We start from the raw sequence: 19055 nt of genomic DNA, 5'->3' as shown, positions 1-19055 counted from the left end.
CCAGCTCAAGCTATAGAATTGCTGCAGATGTGCAATATTAACTGCTAGGGTTTAACTTGAGGGTTTTACAGCACTGAAAAAAAATAGTTGTCATATGTGCTACATGTTGCCTATATAATAGATTAGGTCTAACATTCTTGTGCAGGTAATGCAAGTATGCCTAACACAATTATTGACTTGTAAAATACAATGATTTCTGATCTTCTGAAGAGGGTAATTGCCTAGCTGTCATGCTGATCTTTTGACCTCAAAACTGAATCACTGACCCGGATCTCCTAAATCTGTGTACTTGTTGCAGGTCAGCAGTGGCAGTCCTTGCATGTCACTCATGTTACATTTACGACTTCTGATAACTTCTGTTTTTTGGAATTAAATGGCTGGTTTTAAAGTGTTAATATGAAGCTACAGTTCTCTTAAAAACAAAAGAGCATAAAAGCCTAAATGGAGAATGGTGGTCCAGACCCACCTCGGTGCTGCTCACATGATCTCAACTTAAAACAAGAATTATACATTCTGAATTTGAATCCCTTCAGCAGAGATCACCAGATGACCAATTCATACTTTTTCGGATATGTTAAGGAAACCATAGCTGTATTTTCTCCCTCCCGTGCTACTAATTTATCTGTTCCAGCAAAATTGTTAAGATAAATTTATGTTCATAATATATGCATTTCCCAGCACAGGTTATCAAAATGAATAGCAATTCTTGACTGCTATCTAAGCAATTCAGCTTTCATTTGCATGGGAGTTTAATTATTCAGGGTTTTATGACCGCAGATTCGCATGTGCAATAATTCTCCTTTTTTTTCCCCCAGGTACAATATTTCTTCAAAATTCTAGACAACTAAAATCCCCCCAAAAAGAGATGAAGACAAGAGAATTGATTTATTCATTTTATTGTCTTGATGTTTTGACTGAAAGAGCACTGTACTCTTTGCAAATATTACAGATGTTTGAACAATGTGCACACAGTAGACACATAATACATCCTATGGATACTGCATTGCATTTTTTTTTTTTAAATAAAGATTTATTTTTCAACACGTGACTTTGGTTTTTTTCATACATTAGTTTTTCTCTTGAAGAAAAATAAAATTGTACAACTGCATAAATATAAAATTCTTCCACCATGAAAATGGTTAAAACATTTGTAAAGACACAGCACCGAACTTTGATGCTTCCTGAAAAAATGAAGAAAAAAAAAAACAAAAAAACAAAAACATACAACTCAAAACAATTAGCCCTATTCCTTGCAAAAAAAAAAAGTGACAGTCTGACCCAGGCCTCAACACACCTTCATAAAATAAGAAATAAGGGGAGGATTGAATTTAAAAAAATGCATTAAATACAAAGCACAGCACAAACCATCACCTCATAAATGTAAGTGAAGCTAAACAGAAAACAGGAAAGAACCCCCCCTTATCTAAATAAAATCAACGCCACACTGACATGACTTCATGGAGTGCTATTAAATATTCTTATTGGTTGGCCATCTTTTACAAAAACAAAAATACCATGCCAGTTTTATTCCCATTATAGAGTATTTACACCTTGGACTGCAGGTTTGATCACATAAAGGAAGATCATACAACAGAAACATGGCTTGGCGGATACTGTAGAGTCTGCACATATGCTACTGTACAAGTACACTATAAAAATAAAATACACAATGTAGCAATATATACTGGGGCCAGAAACACTGCTTACTACATTTCGATTATGGAATTATAATTTACAGCAAAATGGGCATGTCCCAAGGTTCAAGTCATTTATTTGTTTTTCTAAATTTACAGTATAATAAATACTCGTTGCTATTGCTACACCTTGATTTTACATTCTAACCCTAGTAGATGCAGAAAGCTAGTGTAAAGCATATATATTTAGTGTAGGTCCCATACATGACAGTTTGTTCAAGACTAAAAGTTTTTTTTTTTTGTTTTCTTTTTTGTTAAGTTGAATTTAGATTATGGTATTACCCAGGCTCTGCCTATTATCGGCTCTTTATGTCAAACTTGATATCGAAACGTCCCTGAAAGCGGTCTTTATCACTATAATGTATGTTTTCCCCATATGCCTTGCACTCAATGCGGACTTCAGTGTCAATGGTAACGTTGAATTGAACAGCAATAAGGGGCTGAAGATAGTGGGGCTGTAGCAGCTTTCCATAGTAAGGATAGTAGTCCAATGGGAATCCAGCAAATCCGCCCATTCCAAAGTATGTCACGTTTCCAAGTTTCTGCTTATCTTCATCTTTCTAGAATACAAAAATTGTATTAAAATTAGATAAAATCAGTAGTTCCAGAGCTATACACAGCTGAAGTATTATGCTAATTTTTCATAAAGTAAGGCTGGAGTCTGCCAAGTCAAGATAAACTTCAGCAGGGTTGCCTCAACGATAACCTGTGGCCATGCTATGTACATTCAAGTGATAATAAAAGCTGTGGTGTTAAACAAAAATTAAAAAAAAAAAATTTTTTTATACATACCTGCAATTGTTTTCCACAGAGCAGCCCCAAGCCTCCTCTTCTCGTATCCCCCGTCAGCGCTCCTGGCTCCTCCCCCTTGATCAGTGCCCCCAATAGCAAGCTGCTTGATATGGGGGCACGGATGTGTGCTTGCTCCCAAACCCCGCTCCATGCATCCATAAGACACAGAGCCACAGTTCGACCCTGCCCACACTCTCTCTCCTAATTGGCTCACTAACTGTGCTGGACACTGCTGCTGACAAAAGAGAGAGACCCAGGACAGCCAAGGCTCCCATGCACATCGCTGGATCAAGATGGGGCTCAGGTACATACAAGGGGGGCTGGGGGGGGGGGGGAAACAGCACACAGAAGGTTTTTTTTACCTTCATGCATAAAGGTAAAAAAACCTTCAGCCTTTACAACCACTTTAAATATAATCTTAAGCAGTACACAAGCTTTAAATAAGCCCTCATCAATCTTTGTAGCTGTAGGTGCTGTTGAGCAATTTATCTTCAAAATTCACAGCAGAAACATTGAAGTTGTTTAACCACTTGCCTACCAGGCACTTATACCCCCTTATTTACCAGGCCAATTTTCAGCTTACAGCGCTGCCGCACTTTGACAATTGCGCGGTCATGCAACATTGTACCCATATGAAATTTTGATTATTTTTTTCTCACAAATAGAGCTTTCTTTTGGTGGTATTTAATCGCCACTGGGCGCTTTACTTTTTGCGCTATAAATAAAAAAAGTGCAAAAAAATTTGAAAAAAAAAAAGTTTCTTTCTTTCTATTATAACATTTTTCAAACAGGTATTTTTTCTCCTTCACTGATGTGCGTTGATGAGGCAGCACTGATGGGCACTGATAGGCGGCACTGATGGGCACTGATAGGCAGCACTAAAGGGCACTGATAGGCAGCACTAATGAGGTGGCACGGATAGGCGGCACTGATAGACAGCACTAATGAGGTGTCACGGATAGGCGGCACTAATATGCAGCACTGATAGGCGGCACTGATAGGTGACACTGATGATGGGTACTGATAGACGGCACTGACTGGCATCACTGCTGGGCACTGACTGGTGGCACTGACTGGCAGCACTGGTGGGTGGGCACAGGTGGGCGGCACTGGTGGGTGGGCACAGGTGGGCGGCACTGGTGGGTGGGCACAGGTGGGTGGCACTGGTGGGCACAGGTGGGTGGCACTGCTGGGCACAGGTGGGTGGCACTGCTGGGCACAGGTGGGTGGCACAGGTGGGTGCACTGCTGGGCACAGGTGGGTGCTCTGCTGGGCACAGGTGGGCGGGGCTAGTGGGCGCACTGCTGGGCACAGGTGGGCGGAACTTGCGGGTGGCACTGCTGGGCACCGATCATCAGGGCACTGATCATCAGTGCCCTGATGATCAGTGCCGATCCCCGCTCTGACAACTGCCGGTTCTCAGCAGTACTTTCCTCACGATCTGACAGCGTGAGGAAAGTGCAGCCGAGAACCGGCACTTGCATTTCCCTGTGATCAGCGTGTCATTGGACACCGCTGATCACGTGGTAAAAGGCCGCTGTGATTGGCCTTTTACCAAATCACGTGATCAGCTGTGTCCGTAGAACACAGCGATCACGAAGATCGCCGGGTGCGCGCCCCAGAGCGCGTTCTGGGAGGACGTCATATGATGTCCACTCAGAACTGGCCGGCCGCAGTGAAGCCGTCATTCGGCTATCTCCGGTCGGCAGGTAGTTAAAGTTTACAAGCAGGTAGACATGCAATATCTCTTCTTCAATAAAATATACCTATTTGCCTGCTCGCAGTCTTCTGTGCCATCTACACTGACCTGGCCATGCACCATTGGTGTATTTAGGCTTTGTGCTGCCCTAGGCAAGAGAGAGAGAACACAAGGGAGGGAGAGAGAACGAGGGGGAGAGGAAGGGAGAGAGAGAGAACGAGGGAGGGAGAGAGAGAACGAGGGAGGGAGAGAGAGAGGGGGGAGGGAGAGAGAGGGGGGAGGAAGAGAGAGGGGGGGGAGAGAGAGAGAGGGGGGAAAAGAGAGAGAGAGGGAGGGGGGGAGAGAGAGAGGGAGGGGGGGAGAGAGAGAGAGGGGGGAAAAGAGAGAGAGAGGGAGAGAGACTGACCTTTACAGCTCTGGGAATCCCTGGGAACAAGAGTCGGGCTCTGCATACACCATCAAGCAGCCCACAGCCTCTTGGATCCCACCTGATCCCCATGCCGCATGTGTCCCTTCTGTCCCTTTTTCCGAGGAGCAGTGCTGCCCTTCTGAGAAATGCCGCCCTAGGCAAATGCCTTGTTTTCCGTGCACATATCAGTTAACATCACCAGTGCTGTTCCTGTGTGCCAGGATAACTAGCTCCTGTGCATGAGTTACGTCATCCTGTACCGGTTAATCAAAACAACCAAAGATCGGCATCTAAAAGAAGACTGGGGGAAGATGCCGGCGAGGGAACCCTCGCAGATAATTAACTGTTGGAGAAGGACTTGCAAGTGTTGTGACTTTAGTTCTGCTTTAGGTTGGCTTTCTGCAGCTTAGGTACCCCTTCTCTGAACACCTGCTCTGTGTTTACATTACAGATTATCAAGGCTGCAGGGAGAACGCCTTCAGTGCTTCTCAAGCAGCGCATTTACTGCTTGTAAAGAATATATCCCTGCAGCACAGTTTGAAGTATCCTACACAGAACCTAAATTTATTTCCTTCCATTTTTTCCCTGCACTATTCTTCCACTACCTCTAAAACACATCTGGCTATAGATTAACAAGCACTTGGAATCCATATAAAAATATTGTCAGGAAAGCAATCACCAAAAACATCATGAAATCATGAAGCAGGTGAGGCTTTACCCATCCTGTAAGAGCTGAAGTATCAGAATACTGTAATGTTCTGCTTGGAGTACCCAATGGTAACACATTTGGAAGCATGTCATCTGCAAAAAAAAAAAAATGACCAGTGCACAGCACTCTGTCAATTTTCTAGTTTGAAGGCTATTCAAAGCGAAAATGATTCAAAACTGCCATTTTAATGGTGCTGGCATAGGTTTTAATGTATTTCTACCTCAATTTCAATTGGTAAGTCAAAAGCGGGAATCAACTGAAACAGCAGGTGGTGGTTTGCTGTGGTCAATTTGTTTCCTTGCAATCACTTTCTTGATGGAAAACTTCCAAAACCAATCAGTCATATGGGCAGCAGAAGGTTGAATTACCTACAGGTCACAACATTTGCCATCCATTTTATGTATATTAGAGGAAGTGTATTAGATCTAGCACAGGCTCTCTGAACTCATATGCATAAGTGACTTTCAACTGTGTGTGTTATATATTTCCAGTAACAGTTTGAAATGATGCATTCTGCAAAGATATTTGTTTAACCGCTTCCCCACAGCCCTATAGCAGATATACTGCTACAGACCGGCAGGGGTGCACAAAATCATGTATAAATGCCGCGGCCGCCAATCACCGGGTCCCGGATGGTGATTACCCGCCGGCGCCCGGTGATTACAGCATCACCGACAGGGAGGAGGGCTGGTTTGTTTACCAACAGTGCTCCTCCCTGTCAGCTTGGGGACACTGCTCCCGCCCCCTAGTAAAACACTCCCTGCACACAGTTAACCCTTTGATTGCCCCTCATGTTAACCCCTTCCTGCCCAGTGCCATTAGTGCAGTGTCAGTGTTTTTTTAGCACTGATCACTGTATTGGTGTCACTGGGGATGTTCACCCCAGTTTCAGAATGTCCGCCGCAGTCCCACTATAAGTCGCTGATTACCGCCATTAGTAGTAGAAAAAAAAAATTCCAGTATCTATACCGCCATAACTTTCACGTAACCCAATTAATTTACACATATAGGGATTTTTGTTTTGTTTTTTAGCAAAGACATGTCACAGAATACATTTTGGCCTAAATTTATGATGAAATTTGATTTTTTTTCAATTTTGTTAATGCACGTTTAATAGCGAAAGTCAAAAATATTGTTTTTTTTCTCAAAATTGTTGGTCATTTTTTTTATAGTGCAAAAAAAAAAAAAAAAAAAAAAAAAAAAAAAAAAAAACAGTACAGGCGATCAAATACCACCAAAAAAAAAAGCTCTAATTTATGGGAAAAAGACATAAATTTCATTTTGGTGTAGCGTTGCACGACCGCACAATTGGCAGTTAAAATAACGCAGTGCTGTAAGGCAAAAAATGGCGTGGTCAGAAAAGGGGGGTAAATCCTCCGGAGGGCAAGTGGTTAAACTCCCACAGTTGACAGCCATAGAGGAAGGCAGTATGGAACTCTCATATAGCAGGCCAAACACCTGAAAATGGTTATGGCTATTGCCTTTGCAATGAAGTGGAAACTGATGGATAAGGAAGATCCCCAAAGTATATGGACACCAGCTGTGCCTTTAGATGCAGTGACATGCATGTGGCCAACAGTCTTCTTTTTGTCTCTATAGATGCACTAAGCCAACACATGCAGTATTTCAGCATAGCATTGGACTTCTGTGCAGTCTTACTCATAACAATGTCTGCTGTAGCACTGAACATTTATGTCAGCGCCACTCATGTATAGATATGAATGCAAGCTGTCAGATGTACTAAGTGAGCATCAGCCAGCTTCTTTGAAGGCCAGTTCATGCCATTGCTTTACAGGACCAACAAACCAAGTCATCAAGCAAGCCTTATTTACCTTAAAATAGTTTGGCAGAACAGACTGCACACTAGAAATAAAGGTATATGCCATTTCAAACAGGTATTTGAGGTGCGTGCTTCAGGCCTGTTTTACTTATCCTTCCTTCACAACTTCTTGAGTCAGTGGGACTGGAACAAGCATATTCATATTCAGCGTCAGGATACCCAGTAACGGATATATTTGTTCTGGGTTGGTGACTCAAGTAGTGAATAAAAACCAAACAGCACTGCAACAGCTGCCCTCCAAAACATGGCAGCTCCCATTTTTCAATGCTACTAGGCTCCTTCTAATGTATCATGTATCTGCAGGACAATTTGAAAAACCACTGCACTCCTTTATGAACTTCAAGGAATACACCCCTTTCAGTGTTTCTCTTTTAAAATCAATGGTTATGCATGTTTGCATGATAAAACTATTAAGTATTGTAGAATTATGTTCTTACCTTTCCTTCGCAATGAATAGGAATAACAAATGAACTGGAAGGTGTTCCTGGGATGGCAGGAAAAGAGTCATTTTGTGGGGGCTGAAAAAAAATAAAATTGCATGCATTAAATTTCAGCTTCATTAAAAAAAAAAAAAAAAAAAAAAAAAACCATTAAGTTTGCAGAGAGGACTGAAAAGAGCGATCTTACCTTTGGCTTGTATCCCAAGACCCTGTTCAGCTTGATAATTACACAAGGCTTGCCATCTTTATAGCCATAGGTTGGATCTTCTAAACCAGAGCAACCTCTAAGCCAACTCCTATCAAACCTGCATGATAGTTTCTTGTCAGCCCCTTCTTTGATTGGTCCTCGTTCTTTGTAGCCTGAAGGAGTTTCTGTAAAAGAAAGGCAGGTTTATCAAGCTATCCAGCTATTCAGTTAATGGACATGCAGGGTTTCATGTGTTAGACACAGTGCAAGGAGCAAGGATATGCAGTAATAAACTTACACATTAGCTTTTAGTAGGCCCGTTCAAGTAAATATGTCATGAAAGCAACATAATGGCTGCCATTGCAGTCCTCCTAAAAATGCTAGCACCCAGTGGCTTTAGTATCAAATGGTCTGGAGCAAGTATAGCAATCAAGAATGTCAGTGAAGTCAGACATCCTTTGTACACACTTGCTACAGCTAAGTAGCTAAAAGCATTGAAGCAAAAGGGGAAAAACATGAAAAGTATTTTTAGACAAAGCGACCAGCAGTGACAGCCTCCATGTTTTTTCATGACATGTTAAAGCATGATTGGGCAAAAAAAGCCTTCAATACTTCTCTGTAATACAACAAGCATGCACATTTTTCATGTCTTGTTCCTTTAAAATGGATGCAAGTAGAGAAAAACACCTGTTGAGCCTGTCAGAAATCCAATGTGTTCCTAACTTCCTTTACTGCCCGACAACACCAGGCGCCTTTGCTGAACTGAAATCTTCACCAGTGTTATTAGTCCTAACCGACTAACCTTTCCCCATTGGGTGGGGGTCAGTGAACGTTTTAGTGAACATTTCTGAGAGCCTGGCTTACATTACTTTCACAGCTAATAAAAAAGTGGTGATGGATTTGCCACATTTTTGTTTAACGCAAACAGTTGTAAAAATAAGCTTTCAAAAGTACAACATGTGTTACTTTTAGATTACAAGGTTGTATAATGCGAAGCATTCAGTGTAAAAAAAAAAAAAAGTCAGTCTCAAATGAATCATGACATACAGTACATGTACTTGTGTCTCAAAAGTCAATGAATGTGATGGTGTGGGGACCAGATCCGCTCATCTCCAATTCAATGTTAGGACAGATTAACATCATAAATTCTATAATTTGAGATAGTTAAGGAGCAATTTCTTCCATTTAATAGCAATAGCTTTCCTAGCCATAAATAATTCTTCCCTCAGAAATATTCTGCTATACTGTGGCCAACACTCTTCATCCAGAACACTAAACTGGCAAATTGCAGGTATGTTAGGGAGAGGAAGTTGTAGTATGTTACCAAGGAAAGTAACTAACCAGTCTCCAAAAGTAGGTTGAACACCAGATAGGATGTATAAAATATGCTTGAGGTTAGCCTCATCTCAAAACAGTTAGAGGTGGACATGCAACCCATTTTAAGCAGTCAAATAGGAGACAAATAGATCTGATGTATATTTTACAATTGAATAACCGAATATTGATTACTGGCAATACTAACATGGGAGTAGAAAATATCTCATGCTTCGGTGGAAATATTGTATTTGGCATTAGAAGCTGAAATTATTTCCTGACTGCAAGGGAAGACTTTGCCAGTAAATGGGAATCTAAAGTATAAATGAACCTATTAGGACAGTGTGATTTTAGAAAACCTGTTACCAGGTCTTTGGACATTGTCATGGTTTGGAGACAAAATTCAGAAACCAAACTCTGCCTGAGTTGTAGGGACAACTCATATCTCTCTTGTAGTTGTGTGAAGGAATACCGTGTGCTCCCTAGACTTACCACGTTTCTCACAACCTAACTGAAATCCTAAACATGCACTTGTAGACTCTAGTGGTATAGAGACTCCATTTCCTGGAAGATAATCTACCTGACAAATAGAACCCATGTACTGAATGATGTTTTTAGGTCAGTGTGAGGGAATCGAACTTCCATTTTCCATTCTGAAATTTCCAGCTTGATGAAGGCCAAAAGTTGAGCTGCTTAGACTTTCGTTCTACAAACCATATACAATACATTAATTTAATCTTTGGATAGACTGTTAATAGGGGCTAGAACCTCTGTCAGGTGTTCTATCCTATCTGTGATACTATTGGAGATATCTGCTCTCACTTTCTGTTCCAGCGACTACCTTGGACCAGGACAAAAAGATGTGAGAAATCTCTATCAGGAATATAAATAGAGATAGAAATTTGACAGGATTAAGAAAACCAAGAACAAATTCCCAAAAGGGACACATCCTGAGCCTCTTCCTCATACATAAAACTGAATGAACAGCGGAGGATATACAATCCTTTTTTAGCCTGAGCCCCTTCCTCCTACATAGACAGGATGGGGGACATAAAGACTTTCCACAGCTTGAGCCTCTTCCTCCTAATTAAGTAGACAGGTTGAAGGACAGGGTTATATAGGGCTTCCTCAGCCTGAATCACTTCTTCCTAAATATTCAGGAGAGAGGGCAGGAGATATACAACTCTTCCTCAGCCTAAACCCTTTCTTTATGGATGAACAAGATAAAGGAAATCTAGCCTTTCAGCAGTCCAAGCCTCTTTCTCCTAGATAGGATGGACAGGGGATATTTAGGCCTTTACCAGCCCGAGTCTGTTCTCAGAGAAAGAAAGGATGGAGGACAGGAGGGTATACAGGTTTTCCTTAGCCTAAGCCCCTTCCTCCTAAATATTCAGGAGAGGGCAGGAGATATAAAACTCTTCTTCAGCCTAAGCCCTGTCTTTATCGATAAACAAGAAAGAAAATGTAGCCTTTCAGTACCCCGTGCCTCTTTCTCCTCGATAGGATGGCAGACAGGGAATACATTAGCCTACACAGACCTATAATCAGAAGAGACACTAAATGAGACGTATGGGTTTTCTTTTGTTAGCTTTATCTTATTCTCTGTGAAATCTTTCCAGCCCTCTGAGATGTGCACCCTGTTAAAACCAAGGTAAATACCTGTGGGAGGGGCTTCAGTCTTCTCAGGATTCTTATGCTGACAATCTTGTCTGGATCCACCTCCTTTCCTTCTCCTGTTTGATGTCGGCTCTGGGCTGTCTGCTCTCCCCCTTCCTCTCCCACAACACAGCTCAGATTGATTCTCTTACAGACAACTTCTATCTGCAAACTGGGTAGCTGTCTGCTATTCTGCAGTTTTGACATGTAAAGTTCCCAGATAAAAATGGTTGTGACCTGTGTGTTGTGTGAGAGGGTGAAGGGGGGGAGGAGTGGGAGAGCAGACAGCCCAGACCCAACATCCATCAAACACAGGAGAAGGAAAGGAGGTGGATCCAGACAAGATTGTCAGAATAGCAATCCAGACTGTAGCCCCTCCTACAGGTATTTACCTTTGTTTTAACAGAGGACTGAAAATATTTTTTTATGTATCAGCAGCTCACAGGGAACAGGATAAAGCTAAAAAAAGAAAACCCATACTTCTCTTTAAACTGAATGTGAATTTTGTTAGGTTGGTAATATTATTTTGTGTACATTTACATTAGTGTAATATGAAAGGTTTTATGCCTGGTCACCAACCAGCAGATCTTCTGGCTACTGTAAGACAAGATCTCAGGCCTTCACATCTTTCTTAGGTGTTAAAGGGTACATCTTAAATCCTACTTTCAATCAATGTATGCGAAAACGTGAACACAGGTTTCTGTGTTTAATAATTTTTTACACTTTCTTTCAAATGCAGATTAGTTATGGGAATTTCCGATTTATAGTATTTTCAAACTGCTGCATATCTGCTCCATCTCAGCTACACTTCACTACAGCAGATTTATACAGGGGAATAAACCGGAAAGAATCAAAAAACACACCGGAACACATCAAAAACACATTAAAGAAAGCACCTAAACGCAGCAAAAAATGTGCATGTGGAAACGCATCTGGACTGCGTTTCTATGGTGTAAACCGGCCCTTGTAGCTTCTAAAAAGGGCAATTTTCATGCATTTTTAAAGTATTTCCGGACTACATAACATTTTAGAAAAACCCCCTTTAAAGTATAATTAAAGCCAAAAATTCTCTTTTCTGTTTTAAGTAGTGGAAAGATGCATTACTACTCCTGCCAGTTTATTTGCTATCAGTATCCCATTGGGTACATTTCCCATCACCTCCTGTCCCTCAAACACAAGAAGTGAGAGAAATCCGCTTCGACAGTTGTTACCACTATAGGTGTGTCTCCAAAGACTTTTCCCCCATGCCTGTTACAACTCACTTTCCCCTCAGGGATTTTTCCTCACTTTCAGTCCTGGTGGCCATGATCACTAAAACAATTACAGACAGTGAATCTCCCCAGCAAGGACAGATACAGTAATACAAGCACAACAGTATTGCTATCCCTTTCCTAACCTATCTAAAATACAAAAATCATTTTGGCTTTATATACAGTGGGGATCGAAAGTTTGGGCACCCCAGCTAAAAATTTGTATTAATGTGCATAAAAAAGCCAAGGAAAGATGGAAAAATCTCCAAAAGGCATCAAATTACAGATTAGACATTCTTATAATATGTCAACAAAAGTTAGATTTTATTTCCATCATTTACACTTTCAAAATAACAGTAAACAAAAAAATGGCGTCTGCAAAAGTTTGGGCACCCTGCAGAATTTATAGCATGCACTGCCCCCTTTGCAAAGCTGAGACCTGCCAGTGTCATGGATTGTTCTCAATCATGGTCTGGGAAGACCAGGTGATGTCAATCTCAAAGGTTTTAAATGCCCAGACTCATCTGACCTTGCCCCAACAATCAGCACCATGGGTTCTTCTAAGCAGTTGTCTAGAAAACTGAAACTGAAAATAGTTGACGCTCACAAAGCTGGAGAAGGCTATAAGAAGATAGCAAAGCGTTTTCAGATGTCAATATCCTCTGTTCGGAATGTAATTAAGAAATGGCAGTCAGCAGGAACAGTGGAAATTAAAGCAAGATCTGGAAGACCAAGAAAAATATCAGACAGAACAGCTCGCAGGATTGTGAGAAAAAAAAATTCAAAACCCACGTTTGACTGCATGATCCCTCCAGAAAGATCTGGCAGACACTGGAGTTGTGGTACACTATTCCACTATAAAGAGATACTTGTACAAATATGGTCTTCATGGAAGAGTCATCAGAAGAAAACCTCTTCTATGTCCTCACCACAAAAATCATCGTTTGAACTTTGCAAATGAACATATAGACAAGCCTGATGCATTTTGGAAACAAGTTCTGTGAACCGATGAGGTTAAAATTGAACTTTTTGGCCGGAATGAGCAAAGGTACTTTTGGAGAAGAAGGGGCACAGAATTTAATGAAAAGAACCTCTGTCCAACTGTTAAGCATGGGGTTGGATCAATCATGCTTTGGGGTTGTGTTGCAGCCAGTGGCACAGGGAACATCTCCCGAGTAGAAGGAAAAATGGATTCAATAAAATTTCAGCAAATTTTGGATGGTAACTTGATGCCATCTGTGAAAAAGCTGAAGTTAAAGAGAGGATGGCTTCTACAAATGGATAATGATCCTAAACACACCTCGAAATCCACAGGGGATTACATCAAGAGGCGTAAACTGAAATCTCCTGACCTCAACATAATTGAAAATCTATGGATAGACCTTAAAAGAGCAGTGCGTGACAGACAGCCCAGAAATCTCAAAGAACTGGAAGACTTTTGTAAGGAAGAATGGGCAAAGATACCTCAAACAAGAATTGAAAGACTCTTGGCTGGCTACAAAAAGCGTTTACAAGCTGTGATACTTGCCAAAGGGGGCAAGATATTAACTCTGCAGGGTGCCCAAACTTTTGCAGACACCATTTTTTTGTTTTCTTTTATTTTGAAAGTGTAAATGATGGAAATAAAATCTAACTTTTGTTGACATATTATAAGAATGTCTAATCTGTAATTTGATGCCTTTTGGAGATTTTTCCATCTTTCCTTGGCTTCTTTATGCACATTAATACAAATTTTTAGCTGGGGTGCCCAAACTTTCGATCCCCACTGTACTCTTTAGATCTGGCCATCTTCTTCTGCTTACTATTAGCTATGTTCTTTCTGATCAAATTAAAACCACAAATTTATGTAAATTTGCAAACAGAAGGTGGTTGCCCTAGTGGAAAGATAAATACAATGCAAACATATAAAAATATAGACCCATTACAGAAACTTATACATGATGCCTCTGTAGCAGCTGCCATGGTTTACATCCCAATCTGTGGGCTGATTTACCAAAACTGGAGAGTGTAAAATCTGGTGCAGCTCTGCATAGAAACCAATCAGCTTCCAGTTTTTTCTGTCAAAGTTTAATTGAACAAGCTGAAGTTAGAAGCTGACTGACTACCATGCACAGCTGCTCCAGATTTTGCACTCTCCAGTTTTACTATCATTTACACTTTCAAAATAACAGCAAACAAAAAAATGGCGTCTGCAAAAGTTTGGGCACCCTGCAGAATTTATAGCATGCACTGCCCCCTTTGCAAAGCTGAGACCTGCCAGTGTCATGGATTGTTCTCAATCATGGTCTGGGAAGACCAGGTGATGTCAATCTCAAAGGTTTTAAATGCCCAGACTCATCTGACCTTGCCCCAACAATCAGCACCATGGGTTCTTCTAAGCAGTTGTCTAGAAAACTGAAAATAGTTGACGCTCACAAAGCTGGAGAAGGCTATAAGAAGATAGCAAAGCGTTTTCAGATGTCAATATCCTCTGTTCGGAATGTAATTAAGAAATGGCAGTCAGCAGGAACAGTGGAAATTAAAGCAAGATCTGGAAGACCAAGAAAAATATCAGACAGAACAGCTCGCAGGATTGTGAGAAAAAAAAATTCAAAACCCACGTTTGACTGCACGATCCCTCCAGAAAGATCTGGCAGACACTGGAGTTGTGGTACACTATTCCACTATAAAGAGATACTTGTACAAATATGGTCTTCATGGAAGAGTCATCAGAAGAAAACCTCTTCTACGTCCTCACCACAAAAATCATCGTTTGAACTTTGCAAATGAACATATAGACAAGCCTGATGCATTTTGGAAACAAGTTCAGTGGACCGAGGAGGTTAAAATTGAACTTTTTGGCCGGAATGAGCAAAAGGTACGTTTGGAGAAGAAGGGGCACAGAATTTAATGAAAAGAACCTCTGTCCAACTGTTAAGCATGGGGTTGGATCAATCATGCTTTGGGGTTGTGTTGCAGCCAGTGGCACAGGGAACATCTCACGAGTAGAAGGAAAAATGGATTCAATAAAATTTCAGCAAATTTTGGATGGTAACTTGATGCCATCTGTGAAAAAGCTGAAGTTAAAGAGAGGATGGCTTCTACAAATGGATAATGATCCTAAACACACCTCGAAATCCACAGGGGATTACATCAAGAGGCGTAAACTGAAATCTCCTGACCTCAACATAATTGAAAATCTATGGATAGACCTTAAAAGAGCAGTGCGTGACAGACAGCCCAGAAATCTCAAAGAACTGGAAGACTTTTGTAAGGAAGAATGGGCAAAGATACCTCAAACAAGAATTGAAAGACTCTTGGCTGGCTACAAAAAGCGTTTACAAGCTGTGATACTTGCCAAAGGGGGCAAGATATTAACTCTGCAGGGTGCCCAAACTTTTGCAGACACCATTTTTTTGTTTTCTTTTATTTTGAAAGTGTAAATGATGGAAATAAAATCTAACTTTTGTTGACATATTATAAGAATGTCTAATCTGTAATTTGATGCCTTTTGGAGATTTTTCCATCTTTCCTTGGCTTCTTTATGCACATTAATACAAATTTTTAGCTGGGGTGCCCAAACTTTCGATCCCCACTGTACTCTTTAGATCTGGCCATCTTCTTCTGCTTACTATTAGCTATGTTCTTTCTGATCAAATTAAAACCACAAATTTATGTAAATTTGCAAACAGAAGGTGGTTGCCCTAGTGGAAAGATAAATACAATGCAAACATATAAAAATATAGACCCATTACAGAAACTTATACATGATGCCTCTGTAGCAGCTGCCATGGTTTACATCCCAATCTGTGGGCTGATTTACCAAAACTGGAGAGTGCAAAATCTGGTGCAGCTCTGCATAGAAACCAATCAGCTTCCAGTTTTTTCTGTCAAAGTTTAATTGAACAAGCTGAAGTTAGAAGCTGACTGACTACCATGCACAGCTGCTCCAGATTTTGCACTCTCCAGTTTTACTAAATCAACTCCAATGCATAGCCCACAAGGTCCCTAAAGATAAAGTAGTCGGAGTTTTGGTGCTTTAACAAAAAAGGAAAAAATATTCTGGCCTCTAGTAATTTGATTCTCTTTACTTTCACGATAGCTTACTTTTTTCTGCGCTACCATTTTATGCCTTTTTCCTCTTGGATTGTTTGCAATAGATTTTGCTGAGAGAAATATCAAATAGGCCAAAAGTAACTTTTAAGGGAGCCTTGAAGAGTACAAATGGGGAAGCACTGATTTGTAAAGAGGCAGTAACAACATGGATCTCTGGCATTCACTTATAATAGGTCTTCAGTTTATGACGGTTTTCTGAAGCATACTACCAGTCTCCAACAACTCTTCTATCATGTTCAGAGTCTCTGACCATGTCTTGCAGCATACCTGTAGTCTCTGATCATCTCTTGCTACCTATGTGCAGTCTGACAGCTTTCTGTAGTATTAATTTGGTGATGTCAGGGGCCACACTTGAGGACACCTACATTAATAGTTCATCACCACTGGTTTACACAACTAAATGCACCAGTAATTTATTGTGCATATACTCGCAAATCTGTAAAATGTTGGCATGGCAAGCATCCAGTTTAATCCTTGTCAATGAAAAAAATACCTCTTTATACTCACTAGGGCAATCTTCAAAAATCGCTGGGTCTAACTGCTTGCTGATGTTGTATTTGTCCAAAAACCTAGATATACTATTCACATATCCTTCATAGGACTTTTCGTCATCTAATGAAAAGGAAACTTCTGTCTTTAAAGCTCTGGGCAGTTGCGTGAGTCCTAGAATAAAAAAAAAAAAAGAAATGAGTTAAAAGAGAATAAAAAGTTCAAATCTTGAAACAATTCAAAGATGTTTGGAACAGAGCAAACAAGCAGAGCTCCGGTTTGACCCATTTCACACCTCATAGTCACTAAATATGATAAAAGATGTATCTTATTTGTGTATTTCGATGCCGGTCTGAAGTTCAGCTCGGTTCAAGAGCACCTGCACCACTAAAACTAGCATATACGGTACTTCCGAAAAATAAAGTGACCTACACCAGAGGCAAGATTTTGTGTGATGGAATACTCCTTAAGCTGGCCATAGACAGATCGAGATTCAGCTGGCACAGCAGGGACTGGCTGTCTTTTGATCCACATATGGCCATTCCCACTCTACAAAAGTCAATCCATCCATCATCTTCTGACGAAAGGAAAACTCTTCTCTATCAGTAGCTGCAGCACTGCTGCAGACATATTATCTATGGACAGCTTTATTCTGTCTACTCACAGATAAAAGATTAACAAAGCTTTTTTTAAAGATTAATTTTTGAAAAATAACACAAGTGTATATTTACCTGTTGTGTGCACTGGTTTTGCACAGAGTAGCCCAGATCCTCCTCTTCTTGGGTTCCCCTCAGGCTCTCCTGGCTCTTCCTGTCTGTTGGTTGCCCCCACAGCAAGCAGCTTGCTATGGGGGCACCCGCTGCTCTGCATGTCCATTCACACACGGAGCTGCAACTTGGCCTTGTCCTCATTGGCTGACTGGCTGTGATTGACAGCAGTGGGACCCAATGGCTCCCACTTGCTGTCTCAGCCAACGAGGAGGCAGAGACCTGGGAGAGCTGAGGCTGTCATTCACATCGCTGAATGGCGATGAGGCTCAGGTAAGTATTGAGAGGGCTGGGGGAACTGCTGCACACAGAAGGTGTTTTTTACCTTCATCCATAGAATGCATGAAGATAAAAAACCTTCAACCTTTACAACCACTTTAAAAGAAAATCTGCTGCCAAGGCAGGTGCTGATCACAGATTGTAGTGGCAGGCAGAAGCCATTTTCTGTGAAGTTGCCAAAATGTGTATAAACAGACCTAGATGGTTTATTCAGGAAGGCAAAGAGCAGGAAACAAAATGTAGCAACCAGAGTAAATCCCTCAGTATGTGCTCAGTAAACTAAAATCTTACTCAATGTACAATGCAGACAGGCAGGTTGGAATACTTTAATTCAGAAGAGACACAGAGGAAGATTTACTAAGACTGGTGCACTCAGAATCAGGTGCAGCTGTGCATGTATGGTTGCCACCTCATCCCTTTAAAACCTGAACACATATTAATGACACAGGTTCTGAGGCTAATGTAACATAGATAAGGCACCAAGTGAGTTTAATTACCACCGTAATCAGCCACAGAACCTGTGTCATTAATATGAGTTCAGGTTGAGGCGGCAACCCTATGTGCATGGTAGCCAATCAGCTTCTAACTTCAGTTTGTTCAATTAAGCCTTGACAATAAACCTGGAAGCTGATTGGTTTCTATGCAGAGCTGCACCATATTTTGAATGTACAAGTTTTAATAAATAACTCCCATAGTACAGCTCTTCTGTATTAAAAAGTGTGCCTGTTCCACTTTATATCAGCTGTCCCCTTATTGATCAAAAGGAACCAACCATATTTAATGTTAAAAGGATAACTGCTTATACTATTTAACCCTTTCACACATATAGTAACCCACTTTCCCCTTCACAGATGCATATTTGAGTGGACCTGATGTAATGCAGAGGTGTGGCCAGTACACAAGTCTTCCAGTATAAGATGTAAAAAAAAAAAAAAACCATTCGGCCCTCAGATCCAGGTAAGTATTCACTTGTGGAGGGGCAGGGTGGGCTACTTCAGTTCAGCACAAAGGAGCAAACAAGATAAATTCACTTATCCTTTAGGCTAGGTTCACACCTATGCAGCTTGTGTTTGAGCCATCTCTGTACTGTGTTTTTGATGCCTTTTTCGGTTTGGTTTTATTTTTTTGTTTATTTTTCTTGTTGCTAGGCAAAAACATGTCAAAAACAGAATACATTCTTTTCTGCACCATTTCCATTGAAGTCTATAGAAACAAAAACACAACGTTTTGCTTTCAAAAAAGTCTCTGGCCCTTTCCAAAAAACGCACCGGGTGAAAACGCACAGATGTGAACATGTCCCATAAGAAATCATGTTAAATGGACTGTACTGTGTTTCTGCAAAATGCTGCAGAAAATGATTGGATGTGAACCTAGGGTTAAGGCTGGTTCACTTGCCCTTGTGATCTGCATGCAAATGCTAATCTATTTTTAATAG

The 19055-nt window shown here is 40.9% G+C and overlaps 2 protein-coding genes across 2 annotated transcripts in view; one reads left to right on the top strand and one right to left on the bottom strand.

Moving 5' to 3' along the window:
• Positions 1–1043, top strand: part of NME7 (NME/NM23 family member 7) — a 288737-nt gene extending 287694 nt beyond the window's left edge. The window contains exon 12 of the mRNA XM_089668274.1: positions 816–1043. Coding sequence (XP_089524400.1) covers positions 816–848 — 33 coding nt within the window. The 3' untranslated portion in view covers positions 849–1043. The remainder of the gene's footprint in view (positions 1–815) is intronic.
• The window catches only part of ATP1B1 (ATPase Na+/K+ transporting subunit beta 1), a 29409-nt gene continuing 11234 nt past the window's right edge, over positions 881–19055 (bottom strand). Inside the window, exons 3-6 of the mRNA XM_089668283.1 lie at positions 16593–16748; positions 7771–7955; positions 7581–7661; positions 881–2254 (exon numbers count right to left, since the gene is read on the bottom strand). Of these exons, the coding sequence (XP_089524409.1) occupies positions 1991–2254; positions 7581–7661; positions 7771–7955; positions 16593–16748 (686 nt within the window). The 3' untranslated portion in view covers positions 881–1990. The remainder of the gene's footprint in view (positions 2255–7580; positions 7662–7770; positions 7956–16592; positions 16749–19055) is intronic.

This window comes from Staurois parvus, unplaced genomic scaffold (assembly GCF_062004578.1).
Source record: "Staurois parvus isolate SC_StPar_1 unplaced genomic scaffold, SC_StPar_1.0 ptg000056l, whole genome shotgun sequence".
NCBI classification, from domain to species: Eukaryota; Metazoa; Chordata; class Amphibia; order Anura; family Ranidae; genus Staurois; species Staurois parvus.
This window is presented reverse-complemented; position numbering and strand designations above follow the sequence as displayed.